General features: G+C 37.7%; 1 protein-coding gene across 4 annotated transcripts in view; it reads left to right on the plus strand.

Annotated features, from left to right (window-relative positions):
- Positions 1 to 18,841, plus strand: part of LOC137020243 (collagen alpha-1(XIX) chain) — a 234,726-nt gene that overhangs the window by 8,721 nt on the left and 207,164 nt on the right. For 3 of the 4 annotated variants that reach the window (XM_067385510.1, XM_067385512.1, XM_067385513.1), the window contains exons 4-9: positions 7 to 106; positions 9,401 to 9,524; positions 9,758 to 10,033; positions 10,306 to 10,386; positions 14,345 to 14,464; positions 14,833 to 14,895. In XM_067385510.1, coding sequence (XP_067241611.1) covers positions 7 to 106; positions 9,401 to 9,524; positions 9,758 to 10,033; positions 10,306 to 10,386; positions 14,345 to 14,464; positions 14,833 to 14,895 — 764 coding nt within the window. The remainder of the gene's footprint in view (positions 1 to 6; positions 107 to 9,400; positions 9,525 to 9,757; positions 10,034 to 10,305; positions 10,387 to 14,344; positions 14,465 to 14,832; positions 14,896 to 18,841) is intronic. The other variant, XM_067385511.1, reaches the window with a different exon arrangement.

The raw sequence follows: 18,841 nt of genomic DNA on the forward strand, positions 1-18,841 counted from the left end.
TTACAGGATTCGATTTAGCCGAGAAGTTCCTTCTCAGAAAAGGCATGGTGACGGATGACAGGCTGTTGTTTAGACTGGGGAGTAAACCCCTGTTTAAACCAACAGAGTAAGTTCTGCAAATGTTGATGAGGTTTTGATATTGTGCCTTTTATTTTTCCACTCGCACATCAATCAGATGGTCGTTTTGTCTGAAAACGGTGTACAGCTAACTGTGACGGCTAAGCTGGAAGTTATTGCAGCAAATGTGCATATCCATATGGATGTTTACGTAGTTTGGACGTGATCGATGATGTGCAGAATCTTCTCGCATCTGGAGAGCAGAAAGTAGGACAGTTCCTTGCAGAATCAGTGCTTCGATGAGCATGTTATGATGGGAGTTTGAATTAAAGCCCACATCCACATGTTGCGTGTTTTGGTTCGCCTTTCTGACAGATTCTCATATAAATCACCATGAGAGAGAGCGCAGGTCGCTTAGCTGAACAACTGCATTCTCGGAGCGGTTCGCACGAGCTTCCACCGCTCAAGTTTTGATAACACGCCAGGCCGTTATTGGGTTCCTGCAGAGCAAACCGATATTTTCTCATGGTGTAAGCTTGCTTTCACTTCAGCTGATATCCGGTGGAAGACTAGGTACATGTCGCGTACGCTTTTAATGGTGTGTTGACATGGAATGACCCAGATATGGCAAGCTCGCTGAGATAATTCCCCTCGCATTGGCTAATAAGGATAAACTGTGAGGTGAGCCGTGAGACATGTTGAATAATTTGGACAGAATTAATTTGCAGACCGTGGGCAGTGGGCTCGACCAAGGAGAAAGAGAGGTGACTGTAATGGAGTGCCGCCTAGAAGAGAAATCAAGCTGTAATAGGGAATCATGTCCTGTATATTAATTGCCTTAAAATGACTCTAATAACTTACAGCTCAAGGGTGACACCAAGTTCAAAGAAGGCTTCTATGTTAGTTAGACACTGCTGGTATGTTTAATCTACATATGACAGCATTGGACATGTATGCATGTTGTGTACGCTGTGTTCTGTCAAGGTCAGTTGTTCAGACCACAAGAACCCACGGCATATTCATGAATCCAAAGAGCTCAAATGAGTTCAAATTGATGTTCAAAAGAACTCCTTTGTAGTTTGCTGAAAAACTGGTGGGATTGGTGCACTCCAGACAGAGTTGGAGTTGGGAAGTCTGAGATTGAAATTGAAATTCTCTATTTCTGACTTCAAAGCATTCCAAAGTCGGCCATACGTCATGGCCAAACATAAACAAAATAGGGTGGTGCCATGACTGATTATGTTAATTATGACAGAAACAAAAAATGTTTTTGACTAAAAACATCTGACAAAAAGTGAAAAAAAAAAAAAAAAAATGTTATCATTACATTTTGTAACTCATTACACATTAAAGCATGTCTCTAGCAAGACCTAGATTTTGGGTTTGTTTCCTAGGGAATTCATAAAATGATCAAGTACAACTTGAATGCAATCTGCTTTGGATAAAAGCATCTGCCAAATGCATTTAGAAATAGGCTGCATTTGTAATTTTGGTTTCATTGTGATGCTGTGAGCATTTCATATTTAATATTTTTTGACTAACAATTTGAAATTTGTTTTCTTAGATGTATAGTGTCTGGCACACTGAAATCAATTGTAGGTGGGATGAGTGAACTTACATCAAATTTAAAATTATGTGCTTCTGTTTCGGGGTTGATGGTTCTACTTTTCAAAGTCTAATGTCTGTTCTTGAGTACCATTCCAGTGGTTATTTTCATGTAGGAAGTAGGAGAATTCTGAGTTGAGAGTTTTCTGGAACACAGCTTTATTTTCCTGTCTTTTAATGCACAGTGGACACAAACCTATTATCATTTATTTAAAGAGTTAGTTCACCCAAAAATGAAAATTCTGTCATCAATTACTCACCCTCATGTCGTTCCAAACCTATAAGACCTTTGTTCATCTTCGAAACAAAATTAAGATATTTTTGATGAAATCTGAGGCATCTGTCTCCTCCATAGACAGCAATTTAACCACCACTTTCAAGGTCGGTGTTCTGACGTAGAACCTGAAAACGCTGAACATAAACGGTGTAGGAGAATGACGCAGAAGAGAAGACATTGTTGAATAAAGTTGCTATTTTTGTTTTGTTTTTTACGCACAAAAAGTTTTCTCATCGCTAAAATTAAGGTTGAACCACTGCGTGGACTATTTTAATGATGTCTTTACTACCTTTCTCGACCTTGAAAGTGGTAATTAAATTGCTGTCTATGGAGGAGCCAGATTTCATCTCTCGGATTTCATCAGAAGTATCTTAATTTTTGTTCCGAAGATGAACAGATGTCTTAGGGGTTTGGTTTGGAATGACATGAGGGTGAGTAATTAATGACAGAGTTTTCAGTTTTGGGTGAACTAACCCTTTAAGAAAGATAGCACAGGCATGCTTCCTTAGCAAAATATAATTGTTGTAAAATACAGATTATTTTGATGGAAATGATTTCAACCATGAATTAAATAATGAACTATATTACAATTTATTGAACACTGGTACACTACCATTCAGAAGTTTTGTGTGTGTGTGTGATTTAGAAAGAAATCTCTTTTGCTCCCCAAGGCATTTATTTGATCAAAAATAAAGTAAAATGATTTTTCATTCTTCTGTGTCACACGATCCTTCAGAAATCATTCTGATTTGCTGATTCTGTACCCAGGAAATATTTCTATTATTATTTATTATTGTTATCAATGCTCAAAACAGTTGGGTTTTGTAGAAACCATGATATGTATTTTTTCATGATTCTTTGAAGAATGGAAAGTTCAAAAGAACACTATTTATTTGAAATATAAATCTTTTGTAACATTATAAATGTCTTTACTGTAACTTTTGACACTTAATCAGTGTCCTTGCTGATTAAAAATAATTGTTCCCTCCCAAAAAGCATTACTGTCCTCAGACATTTAAACTGTTCTTTAAGGTTGACCCTTTCTTGTGATATAATTACTGTACCACACAGCCGCTCATTGCTTTAGGATACGGTTCAAGATTAAGACAAAGCATTTGGACACTTTCAGTATGCTCATAGTTAATGTGATGTGCTACATCTGTGTAAACTTAAGGAGAACTGACTACATAAATCCATTAAAAATGTCCCTGGGACCAGTTAGTTAAATGTAATTGCTAGAGGAGGTTCTGAGAAAAGGTCTGGGGTAATTTGTTTTCGCAAATGCCACCCGGTTTGATAATTTATCTAAAGCAATAAGATTAATACATTAAGTGTCCAAAAGTCCAATATTTTGGGGCTACTATATCCTAATATGGAAAAACACTGTGCATTACGCACTAAAGGAGTACATTGTTTAAGGTTTATAGGCCATTTGTTAATTTGTGTTTCATCATAGTCTTTAGTTTTTATTCTCTGTGGTTTCAAGCACACCTGCTGGGTTGGCCACAGAGATTCGCAGAGCACCCAATGGACATCTCTTGTACCTCCATACATTTCACCAGTGAAAAATAACACCATGTCATCTGCACAGGGAAAGGGAGGATATTTTTAGCGTTTTTTTATACAACTGTAAACACACCGTTTGCTCCCTGGGACCCTGAAAGGACCGTGGGTCAGATGATTTGCGATCTGTTGCTCTATCTAGCGCTTGGTGGTCAGCGGCCTGCTGTGGGGCTTTCTCTCTGCCGCTCAGACCGGCCCTCATGGACCAACTGTGAGTCTCCTTGACTGGAGGTGGAGGGCAGTTTTGGGGTACGAGAATGCCAAGTTGTCTACCCGGACCCCCATACAGACGCATACACACACCGCGCCAGACCTCAATTAAGCTGAACTCTGACAGGTGATGGCGTTAGTCAGCTGGAGGTGTCAGGGGGTGCAGAAGAGGGGTCAAAGAGCCCCCAGAACAAACTCCAAACATCTCTCACTTTACTCGCAGGAAATGCAGCTGGGCCAGTCATCCAGTTGATACGGTCACATGGAAAGAGAAGGCTCCACTACCCCAGACTATTTTCCATTAGTTGTTTCACAGATGATTCTGCTAAGATGTGTTAATTGCGTGTTTGGTATTCATTTTTATGAGAAGCAAGGAGCGTGGGAACGATCTGAAAAGTGTTGGGGGAAGCGCAATATAAAGCTTATGAGCTTTGCTCATGAATATTAATTGTGTGACTTGATGTTTGCCCATTAGTCCTGAGTTGATGTTAATAAAAGGCACTATCTATAGTCGGCATACTGCACATTTATTCAGTTCACTGCTACGGCTGAATCTTCTGAGGCTTGTTCTTTGTCTTAAAGTTGCCGTTTCTGTGTGGCCGACTAATTTTATTCTTTTTTTTTTTTCGTTTTGGCCAAAATTAAACTCTTAAAGGTGAAGTCTGTAGTGTCTGTGCCACTATCAGCACAAAGCTGGCTCATATGCAATTATAAGTTTGGGGTAGCATTTTGTACCCATTGACTATGGAAGACTTGTGGAATGTTTTATTTATTTATTTATTTATTTATTTATTTTTCAGTGCTTTGTAGTGCCAGTAGTAGCACACAATTTTTCACTCTTCACTGACTTTTATAATTAGGGCTGTCAAGCGATTAAAGATTTCAATCTAATTATTTACACAATGTGGCGATTATCTAACTAATTATTCGCAAATTAATCGCACATCTAATTTGGCTGGGAATTACCCCCAAATGATATTCTAAAGTCATTGTGTTAAATGAGAAAAGCATCAAATAGACATTACAAAAAGTAGCTTTAGAATTTTTTTTTTTTTAATTCGATTTAACAGAATTTATAACACAAAATTTTAGGTTTCAGTGGCTATGAGGGTGAGTAAATGATATAATTTTCATTTTTGGGTAAACTATAATTTTAATGTTTTTTTTTATTCATATGGAAATATGATTTTATTTATTTATTTATTTTTTATTTATTTTTTTTTACTGAAATGATACTCTAAAATAAAAAAAAACTAAAACTGCCAGTAGGTGAAATGTCGTTAAATGTCTAAATGAGTAAGTCATTGGGCCCTATCTATACACCCGGAGCAATGCGACACCAGGCACCACGCAAGTGTTTTTTGCTAGTTTCAGCCCCACGCAGTTATCATTTTCATGTCCAACGCCACGTTGTTTAAATAGCAAATACACTCATGCCCATCTGTTCGCCCATGCATGCTGGTCTGAAAACAAGGTGTGTTCAGGTGCATTGTTGACGTGTTGTTAATTCGAGGCAACTGAAAACGACTGTGCCATTGACCAACAAAAACCTGGTCTAAAGTCAATGGTGCTATATAGCTATAATATAGTATTTTTTGTTGTTGTTGTTATTTAAAGGGTGCGTTAATAATATGTGCCTATGCGTCAGGTTGAGGGTGTCTATATTCCACCATGTAAATAGCGAATCTGCCATGGTGCAAGTAGGGCTGCACGATTAATCGCATGCTATTCTCACGCGCATTTCGTCAGTAAAGCCGGTTCCCTGATTACCGCTAAATCGCCATCACCTGCTTTTAAACGGAGCGCCTTTTAATAGACAGAGCCGTAGTTCACAGACAAGCCACGCAATATCGCGTTCATTATCGCAGGCGATTCATCTGCGATATGAACGCGATATTGCGTGGCTTTTCAGTGATCTATGGCTCTGTCTATTAAATGCCGCTTCATTTGAAAGCAGGTGATGGCGATTTAGCGGTAATCAGGGAACCGGCTTTACTGACGAAATGCGCATGAGAATAGCATGCGATTAATCGTGCAGCCCTAGGTGCAAGTGCACCTGGCTTTTAAAGGGAATGGGAGATGACACTCTGATTGGTTTATTGCACGTTTATGCCTAAAACACTCCCATGACTGATTAACAGACTAGGAACAACCCTTTTTAAACATGCCAACCAAACTAGCAAAAGCGTTAAACTGGCAAAAGTGGATTCAGAAAGTGCACCTGCGTCATGCGCTTCAGACCATGTGCTTAGATTGTTAAAATAGGGCCCACTGAGTCATTCATTCATTTATTCATTCAATTTGTTCAAATGACTGATACATTCAGGAATTAAGTAAATGGCTCCCTTTATGAATGGACCATTAAATCATTGGTTCACCTGATTGAGTCACTCAAAATGTGGATTCATTCAGAAACCAAGCACTGCGTTGTTTTGCTGAGTGATGCAGAACAGTTCTGCACTGGCTTTATAGGATATATATTTTTATTGGCAAAATTGAGCAAAAGCAGACAATATTGTGTCTAAAATATGACACAATATTAACTTCTTATTTATTGAACTGTTTTATAATATATTAATCAAAATGTGGGACACTTTAGTCGTTATGTTGTGTTGTGTTGTGCATGGTTGAATAAACTTATGGCTACTGTGAGATACTTTTTGTTGCAATGGCAGCATTTATTTGCTTAATCTGAATGTTCAGAGATTATTTTAAAATGGGCTGCGTTAGAGTGTTACATCCCATCATATTTGGCATATGGCCTCTGATGTCCTCATTTAACAGCTCAGTGATGAAGTGAATTGATGTCACGGTGCCCAGGTTGGTGTGCTTCGAAACACTGCCCTCACTTATGAGGTCTCGCTCAGCACAAGTCCATTCCACCGGCTGGTCGTATTAAGTCTAATTTAGGGTTGTAGTCATAAAATCAATTACTCAGCAAATCCATAAGTCTTTGTCTTGTTTTAAGTTATTGTTGTAAGTGTATCTTTTTCCTTTTTTTAGATAAATGTTAGATGGAATTCTCTTGGAATCCTCTAGACTTTCCAAAACTTCACGAATCTCTTTCTTCACTACAAGGTGAATTGACAACTGAATTTAGCTGCAGTGTGCATTCTTTTTGCACTTAACATATCTTCTGAAACCATAAGGTTTTTTTTTTTTGAGAAATATATTAAAGTTTAAGGCATTATTCAAAATCTTCTCACGCCTTCCACACATTTTTCTTTGTGTTCCACGGTATCTTAAGGGTAAGTAAATTACAATTTTCATTTCTGAGTGAAGTATGCCTTCGAGTTAGCCAACCAAATGCGTTTGAAAATTTTGTGGTCAGTTTTAGTCATCCGGCCATTGTCCCAAAATACGTCTTGACTAGTTTCCCATAAGCCTCTCTCTTGTGTCTTCCTCTTATCCAAAAGCATTTGATCTTGCAGCATGTAAAGTCAGAGTGTATATATCATTTTAATAATGTGCATTTTCCCTATTCAGCCTGTGAAAGCTGGAGACACACTATGCAGACGTGCCTAGAGAGAATAAAGAATGATCTATTTGAACAGAAACTCATTTTCAGCCTGTCTCTTGCAAGTCTGCTCTCTATCTCTCTCTCTCCCTCTCTCTCTCATTCTCTTTTGTCCTTTTAAAGTATTCATACATGAGATTTCCCCATTGTCAGTTTTCCTGATTGTGTTTGATGAAGTGCCAGTAAATTACCAAATAGTGTGTGAAAGGAATGAAAAAGGAAAATGGGGAGTAATTCTTTTTGTAACACTTACAGTTATGAGATTCACTCAAAAATGTAATATTATTCCTTCAACAATTTTAATAACCAGATAGAAGCTTCAAAAGTTTAAAGCATATTTTTAGTGTCTTGTTCCTTGAGTTTGCTTTTAGTCACAGCTACTGAAGTTCATTTAGACCAATGAAAACATCTCAGTGGTTTCAAACAATAGGGCAGGGTAGGCGAGTTCGGTCCTAGAGAGCCGCTGTCCTGCTGAGTTTAGCTCCAACCTTAATCAAACACACCTGAACAAGCTAATCAAGCTCTTCAGGATTACTAAGGCTATAGGTTTTTTTTCAGGGTTAGAGCTAAACTCTGCAGGACAGCGGCTCTCTAGGACCGAACTTGCCTACCCCTGCAATAGGGTGATCTCCTGTTATGAATGGACACATTTACATTGTTTTTGATCTGATGAACACTACAGAAAAAATATTAGTGCACTGGCATTCATGTTCTCCTCAGTATAAGTTATTGAAGCTAATAACACACAGGTTAACTGTCATTTCATATATAATATGTTGCTTTTAATATTTAGTAACTGTTAAATGACAAATGATTGAAAATAGCACTTTACTGCTGAACTGAAGCAATAATCAAAGATGTTTTTCTAGAACGTTCTTGTTAGGAAGTCTGATTCCTTTAGTTATTTTGTCTCGGCAGTTCCTATACAGTACCATTTCATAAACAATTTCATTTAATATCACTGTTGATGTCTTTCTCGTTGTATGAGGTACTGTATTTAATTAAATGCATATGTTTGTCACTTATTTTCTTACATAAAGGGTGTTTCTGGTGGAATTACTTGTATTTTATTTTTTAGAATTAATTTAAAGGATTAGTTCACTTTCAAATTAAAATTTCCTGATCATTTATTTACCCCCATGTCATCCAAGATGTCCATGTCCTTCTTTCTTCAGTCGAAAAGAAATTAAGGTTTTTGATGAAAACATTCCAGGATTTTTCTCCATATAGTGGACTTCAGTGGACCCCAAACGGTTGAAGGTCAAAACTGCAGTTTCAGTGCAGCTTCAAAGCATTTTACACGATCCCAGATGAGGAATAAGGGTCTTATCTAGAGAAACCATCGCTCATTTTCTAAAGAAAAAAAAAAATTATATACATTTTAACCATAAATGCTCATATTGAACTAGCTCACTTCTTCTTCTCTATTTGAATTCCAGCAGTGTAGACACTGCTAAGTGTATTACTGCCCTCCACAGGTCAAAGTTTGAACTAATTGGTATATACTTGCACTAGCATATTGTATATGACAATTTAGTTCAAACTTTGACCTGTGGAGGGCAGTTCTATGGTTAAAATGTATAAAAATTTTTTTTTTTTTTTAGAAAATGAGCAATTGGTTTCTCTAGATAAGACCTATCTAGATAAAATCCTGGAATGTTTTCATCAAAAAGCTTTATTTTTTTTCGACTGAAATAAGAGGGACATGGACATCTTGGATGACATGGGGGTGAGTAAATTATCAGGAAATTTTAATTTGAAAGTGAACTAATCCTTTAAATTGAATAAAAGGACCCTGAGAAGTATTCACTGGAGTAGGGTAACAGATAGACCTGGTCTATTACCGTTCAAAAGTTTGGAGACAGTAAGATTGATTATTTATTTATTTTCTTTAAGAAGAAATGAATACTTTTATTTAGCAAAGATTCTTTAAATCATTCAAAAGTAACAGCCAATACATTTTGAACTTTCTATTCATCAAAGAATCCTGAAAAACTGTATCACGGTTTCCACAAAAATATTAAGCAGCACAACTGTTTATTAATATTATTTCACAATAACAATAATATTTCACAGTTTTACTGTTTTTACTTGACATTTTATTCAAGCCTTAATTGGTAAGTATAAGAGACTTACTTACTCTTTCTTACTGTTGTGTCTCTTGTCTAAAGATCTGTGTTCCCAAATGGACTTTCTCATGAATACTCCATTATTGCCACGTTCCGGCTCAGAAAAACCACAAAGAAAGATCGCTGGTTTGTTCTGCAGATCTTTGATAAAAGTGGAGATACACAGGTATGTAAAAGATCCAAGAATTTAGATTTTATTTCTTTTTTTTTAATCTGTAAAATAGACATTGATCAATCAGGGTTTGCTCAAAACCAATATCTTCTGCAAGACTGACAAAATGATCATTATTTAAATGGTACTCTTTTGCAAAGTCAATCTCTTCTGACTTCAGTCAGCTTATCTCATTAACTGTCTTAATGAGCCACTAATGTTCATCTCTTTTTTCCTACTTCATTTAGGTGTCATTAATAGTGGATGGGGCTAAAAAAACAGTAGAGTTTTTAGCTCAGGGTTTTCTGAAGAACAGCCTCCTGTACATCTTCAAGAACCGAGACCTTCATGCCCTCTTCGATCGACAGTTTCACAAGCTGGGCGTTTCTGTCGAGAGCAACGCCGTCTCCATCTACCTGGACTGCAAATTAATTGAACGTCAGGTGACCGCTGAAAGGTCTGGCATGGAAGTCAGCGGACGCACCTTCATCACCACTCGAGTGGAGGATGGACGTCCTGTGGATGTGAGTTTTGGACAGAGGTTCTCATCATTGGTCGTAAATGAGGCTACACTCAGTCGCTAAAGCTGAATATGTATGCAAACGCTTGGTACAGTTAGTGAATGTGAAAGCTCCCTCAACCTATGATGGAAAGCACTTATAGATTAAGGGAACTTCACTAACTTAAGTCTGAACCTGATGCAGGTCAAAATTGAATAAGGTTTACTGAAAATCTGTTGTATTCATTTATCAGTTATGTGTGTTCATGCAAATAAATGTCAGTTTTACCTTTGCAGATTGAGCTTCAAGAGATTCTGATCTTCTGTGATGCTAGAATAGCCGACCTGGACAGATGCTGCGATTCTCCTGGAGTTACGGTAAGATGTTCAGGTTTATGGTGCTGCACTGTTCATGATACAGACTCTGTGATCCTTCCTAACTGACTGTAAACTAAGCCCATAATTTTCTGCACTAAACTTGAAGGCTTGGCATATTCATAAAATAAAATCTCAGCAGGCCAGTCACATTTTAACACTGCTTTGGAATAACATTATTCTTTCAGGGAATGTGTGAAAGATTGAACTGTCCCTTTTTGTTTTATCAGTTGTGTTTTCAAAGGCTCTGTTCCAAAATCAAGTGAGCTACCTTGCCGTCTACTGCCTACATTGACAGCTTCCTCGCAAGGGCTCATGTGGTGGTTTTGTTTGAGTAATAGACTAAAGTTTATGGCATTGTCTGAAAATTTCAGTTTTTGGTGTATATTTATAATAATCTTTCTCATTTCCTTTGCTGTTTTCAGTGTTTTTAAATTTTTTTTTTTTTTACTGATCTCATTGCAGTGCATTATGGGATTTGTTCTCTGTGACAGATATATTTACATGTATTCATTTAGGAGACGCTTTTATACAAAGCGGCTTACAATTGAGGAATACAAGAGATTCATCATAAAGAGGCAATAAACCCAAGAAGTGCCAGTAATACAAAGTTTCAGCCATCACTCAGGATAGTCCAAGCTAGAATAGGGAAGAATAAGAAATGGTGAGAACATAGAAAAAGTAATATAGTGAAGTAAATAGTGAAATAATTTATTTTATTTATTTATTAAGGGTTAGTTCAGCCTAAAATTAAAATGAAGTCATCATTTACTCACCCTGGTGGTGTTCTAATGCCGAATGCCCTTCTTTCTTTTATGGACCACAAAAGGAGAATTAAAAAAAAAAAAAAAAAAAAATGTCCCGTTTACGCTTGTCCATATAATGGCAGTGAATTAGTGACCAGCGTCAAGCTTTTTAAAAAAGACACAAAAGTATCATAGAATGATCCCATGTGACGTGCCGTATATTTCAAGTGTTCTGGGGTTATACGATAGGGTTTAGTAAAAAACAAATAGAAATTGAATGTATTATTATTTAACAATAATTATTTAAATAATAATTTCTAGGCATTGTAATTTATGCCATGTTTTTGTTAATTTTGATTTCTCACAACTTGTGTGCTTTATCTGGGCAAGACGGAGTAAACTGCAGCGCTAATGGGGTCTCACGAACACTCATGTCTCTCGGCTGTGCATAGAAGACCAATGGCCAAGGTCAAGAATTTCATTAAATAATACATTAAAGGGTTAGTTCATCCTAAAATGAAATTTTTGTCATTAATTACTCACCCTCATGACGTTCCAAACCCGTAAGACAGGGGCGCAGGAGACATTTTCAAAGTGGGGGGGACGAAACTGCATGTGGGGGGGGGGGGGGGGGGGGGGGGGGTTAATGACTAAATGTACATGTAAATTACCACGGGCGGTGCACATGTGCATACGTCTTTCCACGCTCATGGGCAAAGGAGCTTCTTTGAAAGGCTGAGCGGAATGCGGGAAATGAAGTATGCCCGGGCCTTAACCGCCTTACATTGTAATGGACTGGAGCCATTACAATGTAAGTTTCTCGGTTTCTGAATGGACAGTTTGGCTTTGATTGACAAACGCTAACGTGTCGGGCATGATTTATATATCATGACCTGTCCTAAAACGTTAGCATGCTCTGATCGATTGCTTGGAGATTGTGTGTTTCTCCGTTCGAGAGTGCATTTCCTGTTCACATTCGTGACAAAACAGTTGACTATTTACGAACGAAAGCTCACAGAAACGTGAAAATGGTCTCATTTGAAAGAAAATATCCTAAGCTAAAAGATGATATAGCCTAGTTTGACTGATTGAAGCCCTTATCAAAAGTGCGGGGGTCGATTTCTCTCTTTTCAAAACTGTGGGGGTCCTGACCCCCCGTCCCCCGTGTCAACGGCGCCCCTGCCGTAAGACCTTGGTTCATCTTCGGAACACAAATTAAGATTTCTGACCTCCCTATACACAGCAACACCATAACCAATTTCAAGGCCCAGAAAGGTAGTAAAGACATTGTTAAAATAGTCCATGTGACCACAGTGGTTCAACCTTAATGTTATGAAGCGACGAGAATACTTTTTGTGCGCAGAAAGAAAAAACTAAAATTGTGACTTTATTCAACAATTTCTGTTGATGGTATAAACAGGTTGTACAGCGTCAGCCATTACTGAGCTGGTGTTCTGACGTAGAACCTGGAAGCACTGCATTGCGGTTACAACAACATAGGGGATGTTGTTTTTTTTTTTTTTGTTTTTTTTTGGTGAACTATCCCTTTAAGTGCTCATGGATGGAAGAGTTCTCAGATGCTTCTTGAAAATTGTTTGGAATTGGCTATCTGGATGGGGTTTGGAAGATCATTCCACCAGCACGAAATGAAAATGTTCTCGAGAGTGATTTTGTGCTTCTCTGTGATGGCACCACAAGGTGCCGCTCACTTACCGACCGCAGGTTCCTGGAGGGCATGTAGACAAATCAGAGAGTCCTGTGGTCTTTCTGCAGGCAAGCACCAATGTCTTGAACCTGATGCGCCCGGAGGCCAGTACAAATAGATAAACAGCTGTGTGATATGGGCTCTTTTGTGTTTGTTGCCTCAGAATTTGGCCTAAAGAATGTATTCTACCTTTTGAAACTGTCTTAAAATGCTGTTCACATAGGCATTGATGTAGGTTTTGGAACAGAGCCATAGCAATATCCGTGTATTGTTCTTGGACTGAATGTTTCTACTGTGGACAAAGCCCTTGAGGGCATCCTTTTAGCTCGAGTTGCTCCGGTCAATAATTTCTGATTAATTAAAGGCAACATACTGTCTTAAACGATTGGATTAGAGAAAATCCACATCCCTGCTCAATGTTGTAATTGGTACATGGTCTTTACAATTGTGTGCTAATCCCCCTTCTCAGCATTTGGGATAATGTTTCCTTAGCATTTTCCACATGGAAGTGGAATGGTCCAAGTGGCCAACAGGGCCGGTCACATAATTAGGCAAAACATTCGACCATCTCTTTTGGGGCCACAGTTTACTGAGCCAGCTTTATTGGGGTAAGAGTAGGGATGGGGATATTAAGATTCCAGTCGTGAATCTGTACTAATAAATGTATTAAAAAACAGTAGTCTGTATGTATTGGATTCACTGAAAAGAACTGGCTCATAATCTACAGAGCCCCTAAAGGGACATGGTGAAGGAAAAAAATATGAGATTGGAGGAAAAATCAGTGCTTTTCCCTTCTCTCACAAATGTTTTTTGTTCCCCCGTTTTTTTTGTTCCCCCTCGCAAAAAACACAAAGTTTTGCGAGCGAATGCAAAGTTTCTCGGGGGAACACGAACATTTTTAAAGCGAACACAAAAACATTGACTTACTTTTCCTCCCATCTCCATTTCCACCACAATGTCCCTTTAGGGGCTCCATAGGAATACGGCTATATGGTTTATGTGGTTTTGTTTCAGTAAAAATAACTTGTCATTCAGGTTTAGTAAAATTGTCTATGTTGGCAATTAATTCCAAATGATTCAGAGAGCTTTCTGCGGAAAAGTTTGAAGTGGTTTCTCACTCAGGAAAACGTAAACCAAATAATATAGGACACAGAGAACAGAAGAGTGCTGGAAGAAAAATGTTTGCAATATACAGTATATGTACTCTTTAATGTTGCACAGTAATGCTGATATTTTTATTTTATTTATTTTTTTTTTTTACAAATATTATTCCCAAAGTCATCAGAATTGAACTCGTATTAATAACTTTACAGTACCAAATGATATATTTACCACAACAGTTTGCCAGTGTTAAGCATTACACAAGAATATGCATGCATGCACTATGCACATACTAATGTTAAAAAAAATCCCCTACATATCGCATTCAAAGCATATAATTGATTATCTTGGTGTACATTTGAATAATTTAACACCGCTTCATGTATTTCTTTATTTTCAATCTGACCAGTGTGAACCTGTAGTAACCCACAACCCCACAGCGGCCCCACTGGTCACAGGATACCTCCACAGAATGCTGTCCATGCCAGCTCAGCTCCCAACCGACCGATGCCACTGTCCCGCTCTGAAGGTAAAGTTAAACCATGAAAGCATCTTTAAAATGAGCGAGTTAGCACTCCACAATGGATGCTGAGGTAATGCCGCATGCAAAATGAATGGCCAATTAAATCACATTTATGCCAGTCCGTATACCTGGATGACAGCCAGAGGCAGAAATAAAAGCTTATTAGAAGCAATTTAGCACAAATAAGGGGGTGTTTGGGCACAGACATGCACTTCATCAGTGGGTGATGCTCAGCTAATCTCTTCTGAAGTACAAAGAGCCAGAGTTCAGGCTAGGACTCCTCTTTGAATTTTGATCATAGTGTTTTAGACCTGATACAGAGAGCCGATTTAACATATTAACATTGCATAATGTAACTTGTGTGTATTTGAAAGGGGGATCAAGGGCTTCCGGTTTTGGCAGGACATTCTGGACAAAAGGGAGATAAAGGAGACATGGTAAGGAATGGGTTTCATCAATCACACATTGATTTTTTTTTTTTTTTTTTTTTTTTTTAATTGCACAAAATTGCTTAGTTCTTTGTTCAGTGACATTTAATAGATTTTACTTTTAAAAGACATGACAGAGTGCATGTACATTTTAAAACTCACAATTTCTGGTTTACAGTACAAGTTACTAAAGTTGCTTTATGGCAGTTTTCTTGTCATTTATTATAAACTTTGTGGCACACTTTAGTTCATTAGCTTTTATCGGAAGTTATTATTATCCCAACGTATTTAATGCGATATTTGGCTTCTCTGTAGTCTTAAGGATATTGGCAGTAAATAGACATGTTCCCTTCCTTGTCTCACTTAGAGATTGGAGCTACTGCAAGAATGATTGGAATGCATACAAATGAACAGCTGATGATATGTTTGTTAAGGACAAATGGTCTTTAAGGTCATTAGTCTAATTAGTTTGTTGTGTTTTGGAATAGAGACGTTTCTTGACAAGAACCACTTGCTTAGTTTGGGGTGGGAAATTCGGAATACCTTTTGGGAACAAGCAGCCAATAAATTGCACTCCTATAGGACCAACTTCTGAGAAATGTTGCTTTACTTTCTTCATAATTAATGCAGCTGCTGCCAAAATTGTTTTTTGTTTTTAAATCCGGTAGGAAATGAGACTACAGTTTTTCTATTGATCTTTTTAAAATGATCCTACACAACACAGTTACATTACTGTATAGCCTGTGTTGCAAATGCAGACCACATATTTGAAATTTATCAGACAAATGTCTGTTCAATTAATTGCTCTGTTTAAACAATGAAGTTTTGCATATATTTTGCAGTAGGTGTTAACTGTCGACTGGAGTTTGTTATATTATTGCATTCTGTGGCTCCTGCACCTTCAGATGTCACATTTTTCATTGATTGAATCCTCAATGAATGACTGTTCAATGTCAAACTATATGTGTTTTTATCAAATATGATGCAGTACTTTCTCAATCGAATAGAATACAGGACAAGTGTAATTACTTTTGGAACAAGAACATGACATTCTGTTAATAGCATATTGAATTTATGATGCATTTCCAAGACATTGTATCAGATCTGTGAATGTAACATTTTAATAGAGGCCTGCTGAAGGTGAAAGTGAATTTATTGTGTTCAGGGTGCCTCTATGCTTGATAAAAATCATTGTTTTGGCTACTGGAATCTCAAATATCGTTACAGTGTATGGGCAGATAATTGGATAATTCAGCATTTCATGACACTCTGGCCTATTATTTTCTTTTTTTTTTTTTAATCGCTGTACTGTAGATGTGCATGCTCAGGTTCTCAAATTGTCATGGCTGGAATACTACATAGCTCCTGTGGAATAAGTTGACAATCCCATGGGATATTCTAGGATCAGCTTTAATGCTTGTCGGAGACTCAAATCTCCACTTGCAGTAGTTTAAAGTCAATAGGTCATCACGGGGAATTTAGTCTTCCATTGTCCCATTTTAGAATGAAACACTCTTGCATATCTGCCTCTGACTTTCGTCTTGTCACAATAGGGCGGTCGTTAATCAGCGCTCAGTGTCAGAACTGTTGGGACACACTTAAATTGTTACCCCTTGTTCGTGATATATTAGACAAAAGGGATATTACCATTCTACTAGATAGCATTTTATTGGACAAAGAAACTATATAAACCTCAGTGAACGTCATTTTTAGGAGTGTTCTTAAATTTGACTTTGATTTCCTGGAGGGCATTTAGACACTTATTTTGTTGCCATTTTCTCATTTAAAGTGAAATATTTTTTGCACTGGTCTGGTAGGGCTGGACGATTAATCGAAAAGTAATCGAAACCGAAATTCAGAACCTCTAATTGCTGTAATTTTCCCATTTCAGTTATTTTTTTATCCTGTTAATACTTTCCCCTAAAAACATACGGCTGTGTGTGTAGTCATGTGATTCCGCCCCATATATAATTTAAAATATATAAAACATATATTTTCAATAAATATATATATATTTACAAAACATGTTCAACTCTAAGGGTGCGTTCACACTCTTTATGTTTGGTTCGATTAAAACGAACCCTGGTGCGATTGCTCGGATAGTGCGGTTCATTGGAACATATGTGAACGCTGCCATCCGAACCCTGGTGCGCACCAAACAAGCGGACCGAGACCGCTGAATAGATGGGTCTCGGTCCGCTTCCAAACGAACTCTGGTGCGGTTCAAATGATATATGAACGCAACACGGACCAAAGACATGTAAACGAACCAAAAACGGTAAGACGAGGCCCTAAAAAGGACAGAATCCTCACGCATGTCGGTTTTTCTTGTCATAGTCGCGAGTTTGCCTATGACAGGCATCAGACGCGCGTCTCCACGCAGCAGATCGTTTGTGTGTGTGACGGAGGGATTCCCGCCGCTGTTTTGACTACTTTACACATTTTGTAAGCTCTTCACGAGTTCCCAGCTAGCCAAAAAACCATCACATGCAGGCTATACGCACCGCTACGCACACACAACGAGCGCATTTACCTCAGCACACAGCATTGTTTTGGATGTTCCGTAAGTTCCGTCTCAAAATAGGCAATACGTCATAAAATCCGACCAATCACATTGTGAATGTATCCCTATGCCTTAAAGGTTCGGTATCTAATCAGACCAGGACTTTTTTTCTTCTTTGGTCCGGACCAAATGAACCAAACGAACCGAACTACAAGTGTGAACGCACCCTAAAACTTCAAGAAAATCAAAGCTAAATATCTGAACAATTCCTGTGCCAAATTTTAGGTTGATATCTCAAAAAAACAACTTTCAGTAAGATTTTTTTTTTTTTGGTGCGCAATACCAGACTTTTTCACTAGTTGACATCCAGACTCCACCGGTGACCATATAAGGACTCTTCGATTTCCATATATGGTTTGAGTGATCTGAACCATATTTTTCAAAATATTTATGAAATAGACATCATATTCATAAGAAGTTTGGGCAGTAATGTTAATATTTTATTTGAATTCAATCCCTAAAACACATATAAAAAAACATACGGAAAGAATCAGAGCGTGTGTTATCACATCACAAATGAGGAATCTATCGCTATTTATCTATTGCTCTGTATGTATTGTATCTAATTAGGGTCACTTTGACCTGGCAGTCGCCAGAAACTGAACAGTGCATGAGGGTTAACGCTGTTGCCGCGGGTTGAAGCAACCCCAAGTAACATGATATTTGGCTCCTGGAATGTGAATTTTACCAGTAGAAACCCCGCCAAAAACGCAGATTTTACCCCCCAGAACGTGATTTTTACCGGGGTCCCCCCACCCCCACACTCACAAAACGTGATTGGGCTAATTTGGAGTTGAAATTGAGCGGGTTTTGTTGTGAAAACCTATCAACACACACAGAAAAGATCACTTTTGCTTGTGTCTTCACTAAACTTTTTCAATGGCATGCGTTTTAAGGCTTGCCAGTTTAAAATTACTGCTGATGGTGAGCTGTTAGGTCAGAGCACTTTTTCATTAGGAAAAAATATCCCACCCTAATAGTCAAACAAATTTATAGTACAAAAAAAAAAAAATTGCAATGTTCATTAATCGTAATGGAGGTAAAATGTTCAATTAATCAAGGTCATAGCGTCCAGCTCTACAGTCTGGAAACACTAAGAGTTCACAAATATGGACTAAAAGACACAAACCTTAGATTTTTAAATACATGAGGTCTTTTTTGAGTGTTATTTTGTTAGCTGTTATTGTCTAGTATCAATTATTCATACATTTTTGCCTTATGGCTGTTATCTTGTCTTGTTGCTCGCTCATTAATCAACATTCACTGTCAAAATACTCTGGACACACTTAATTTGTTGCCCATATTAGTTCTTCTGAATGTGTATTATGATTAGACGCCAATGAAAATGATGATTCCATGAAAGTTGGCACTCATTAATTGGATGTTAAGTTT

The sequence above is a fragment of the Chanodichthys erythropterus genome, chromosome 5 (genome assembly GCF_024489055.1).
Source record: "Chanodichthys erythropterus isolate Z2021 chromosome 5, ASM2448905v1, whole genome shotgun sequence".
Classification (NCBI taxonomy): domain Eukaryota; kingdom Metazoa; phylum Chordata; class Actinopteri; order Cypriniformes; family Xenocyprididae; genus Chanodichthys; species Chanodichthys erythropterus.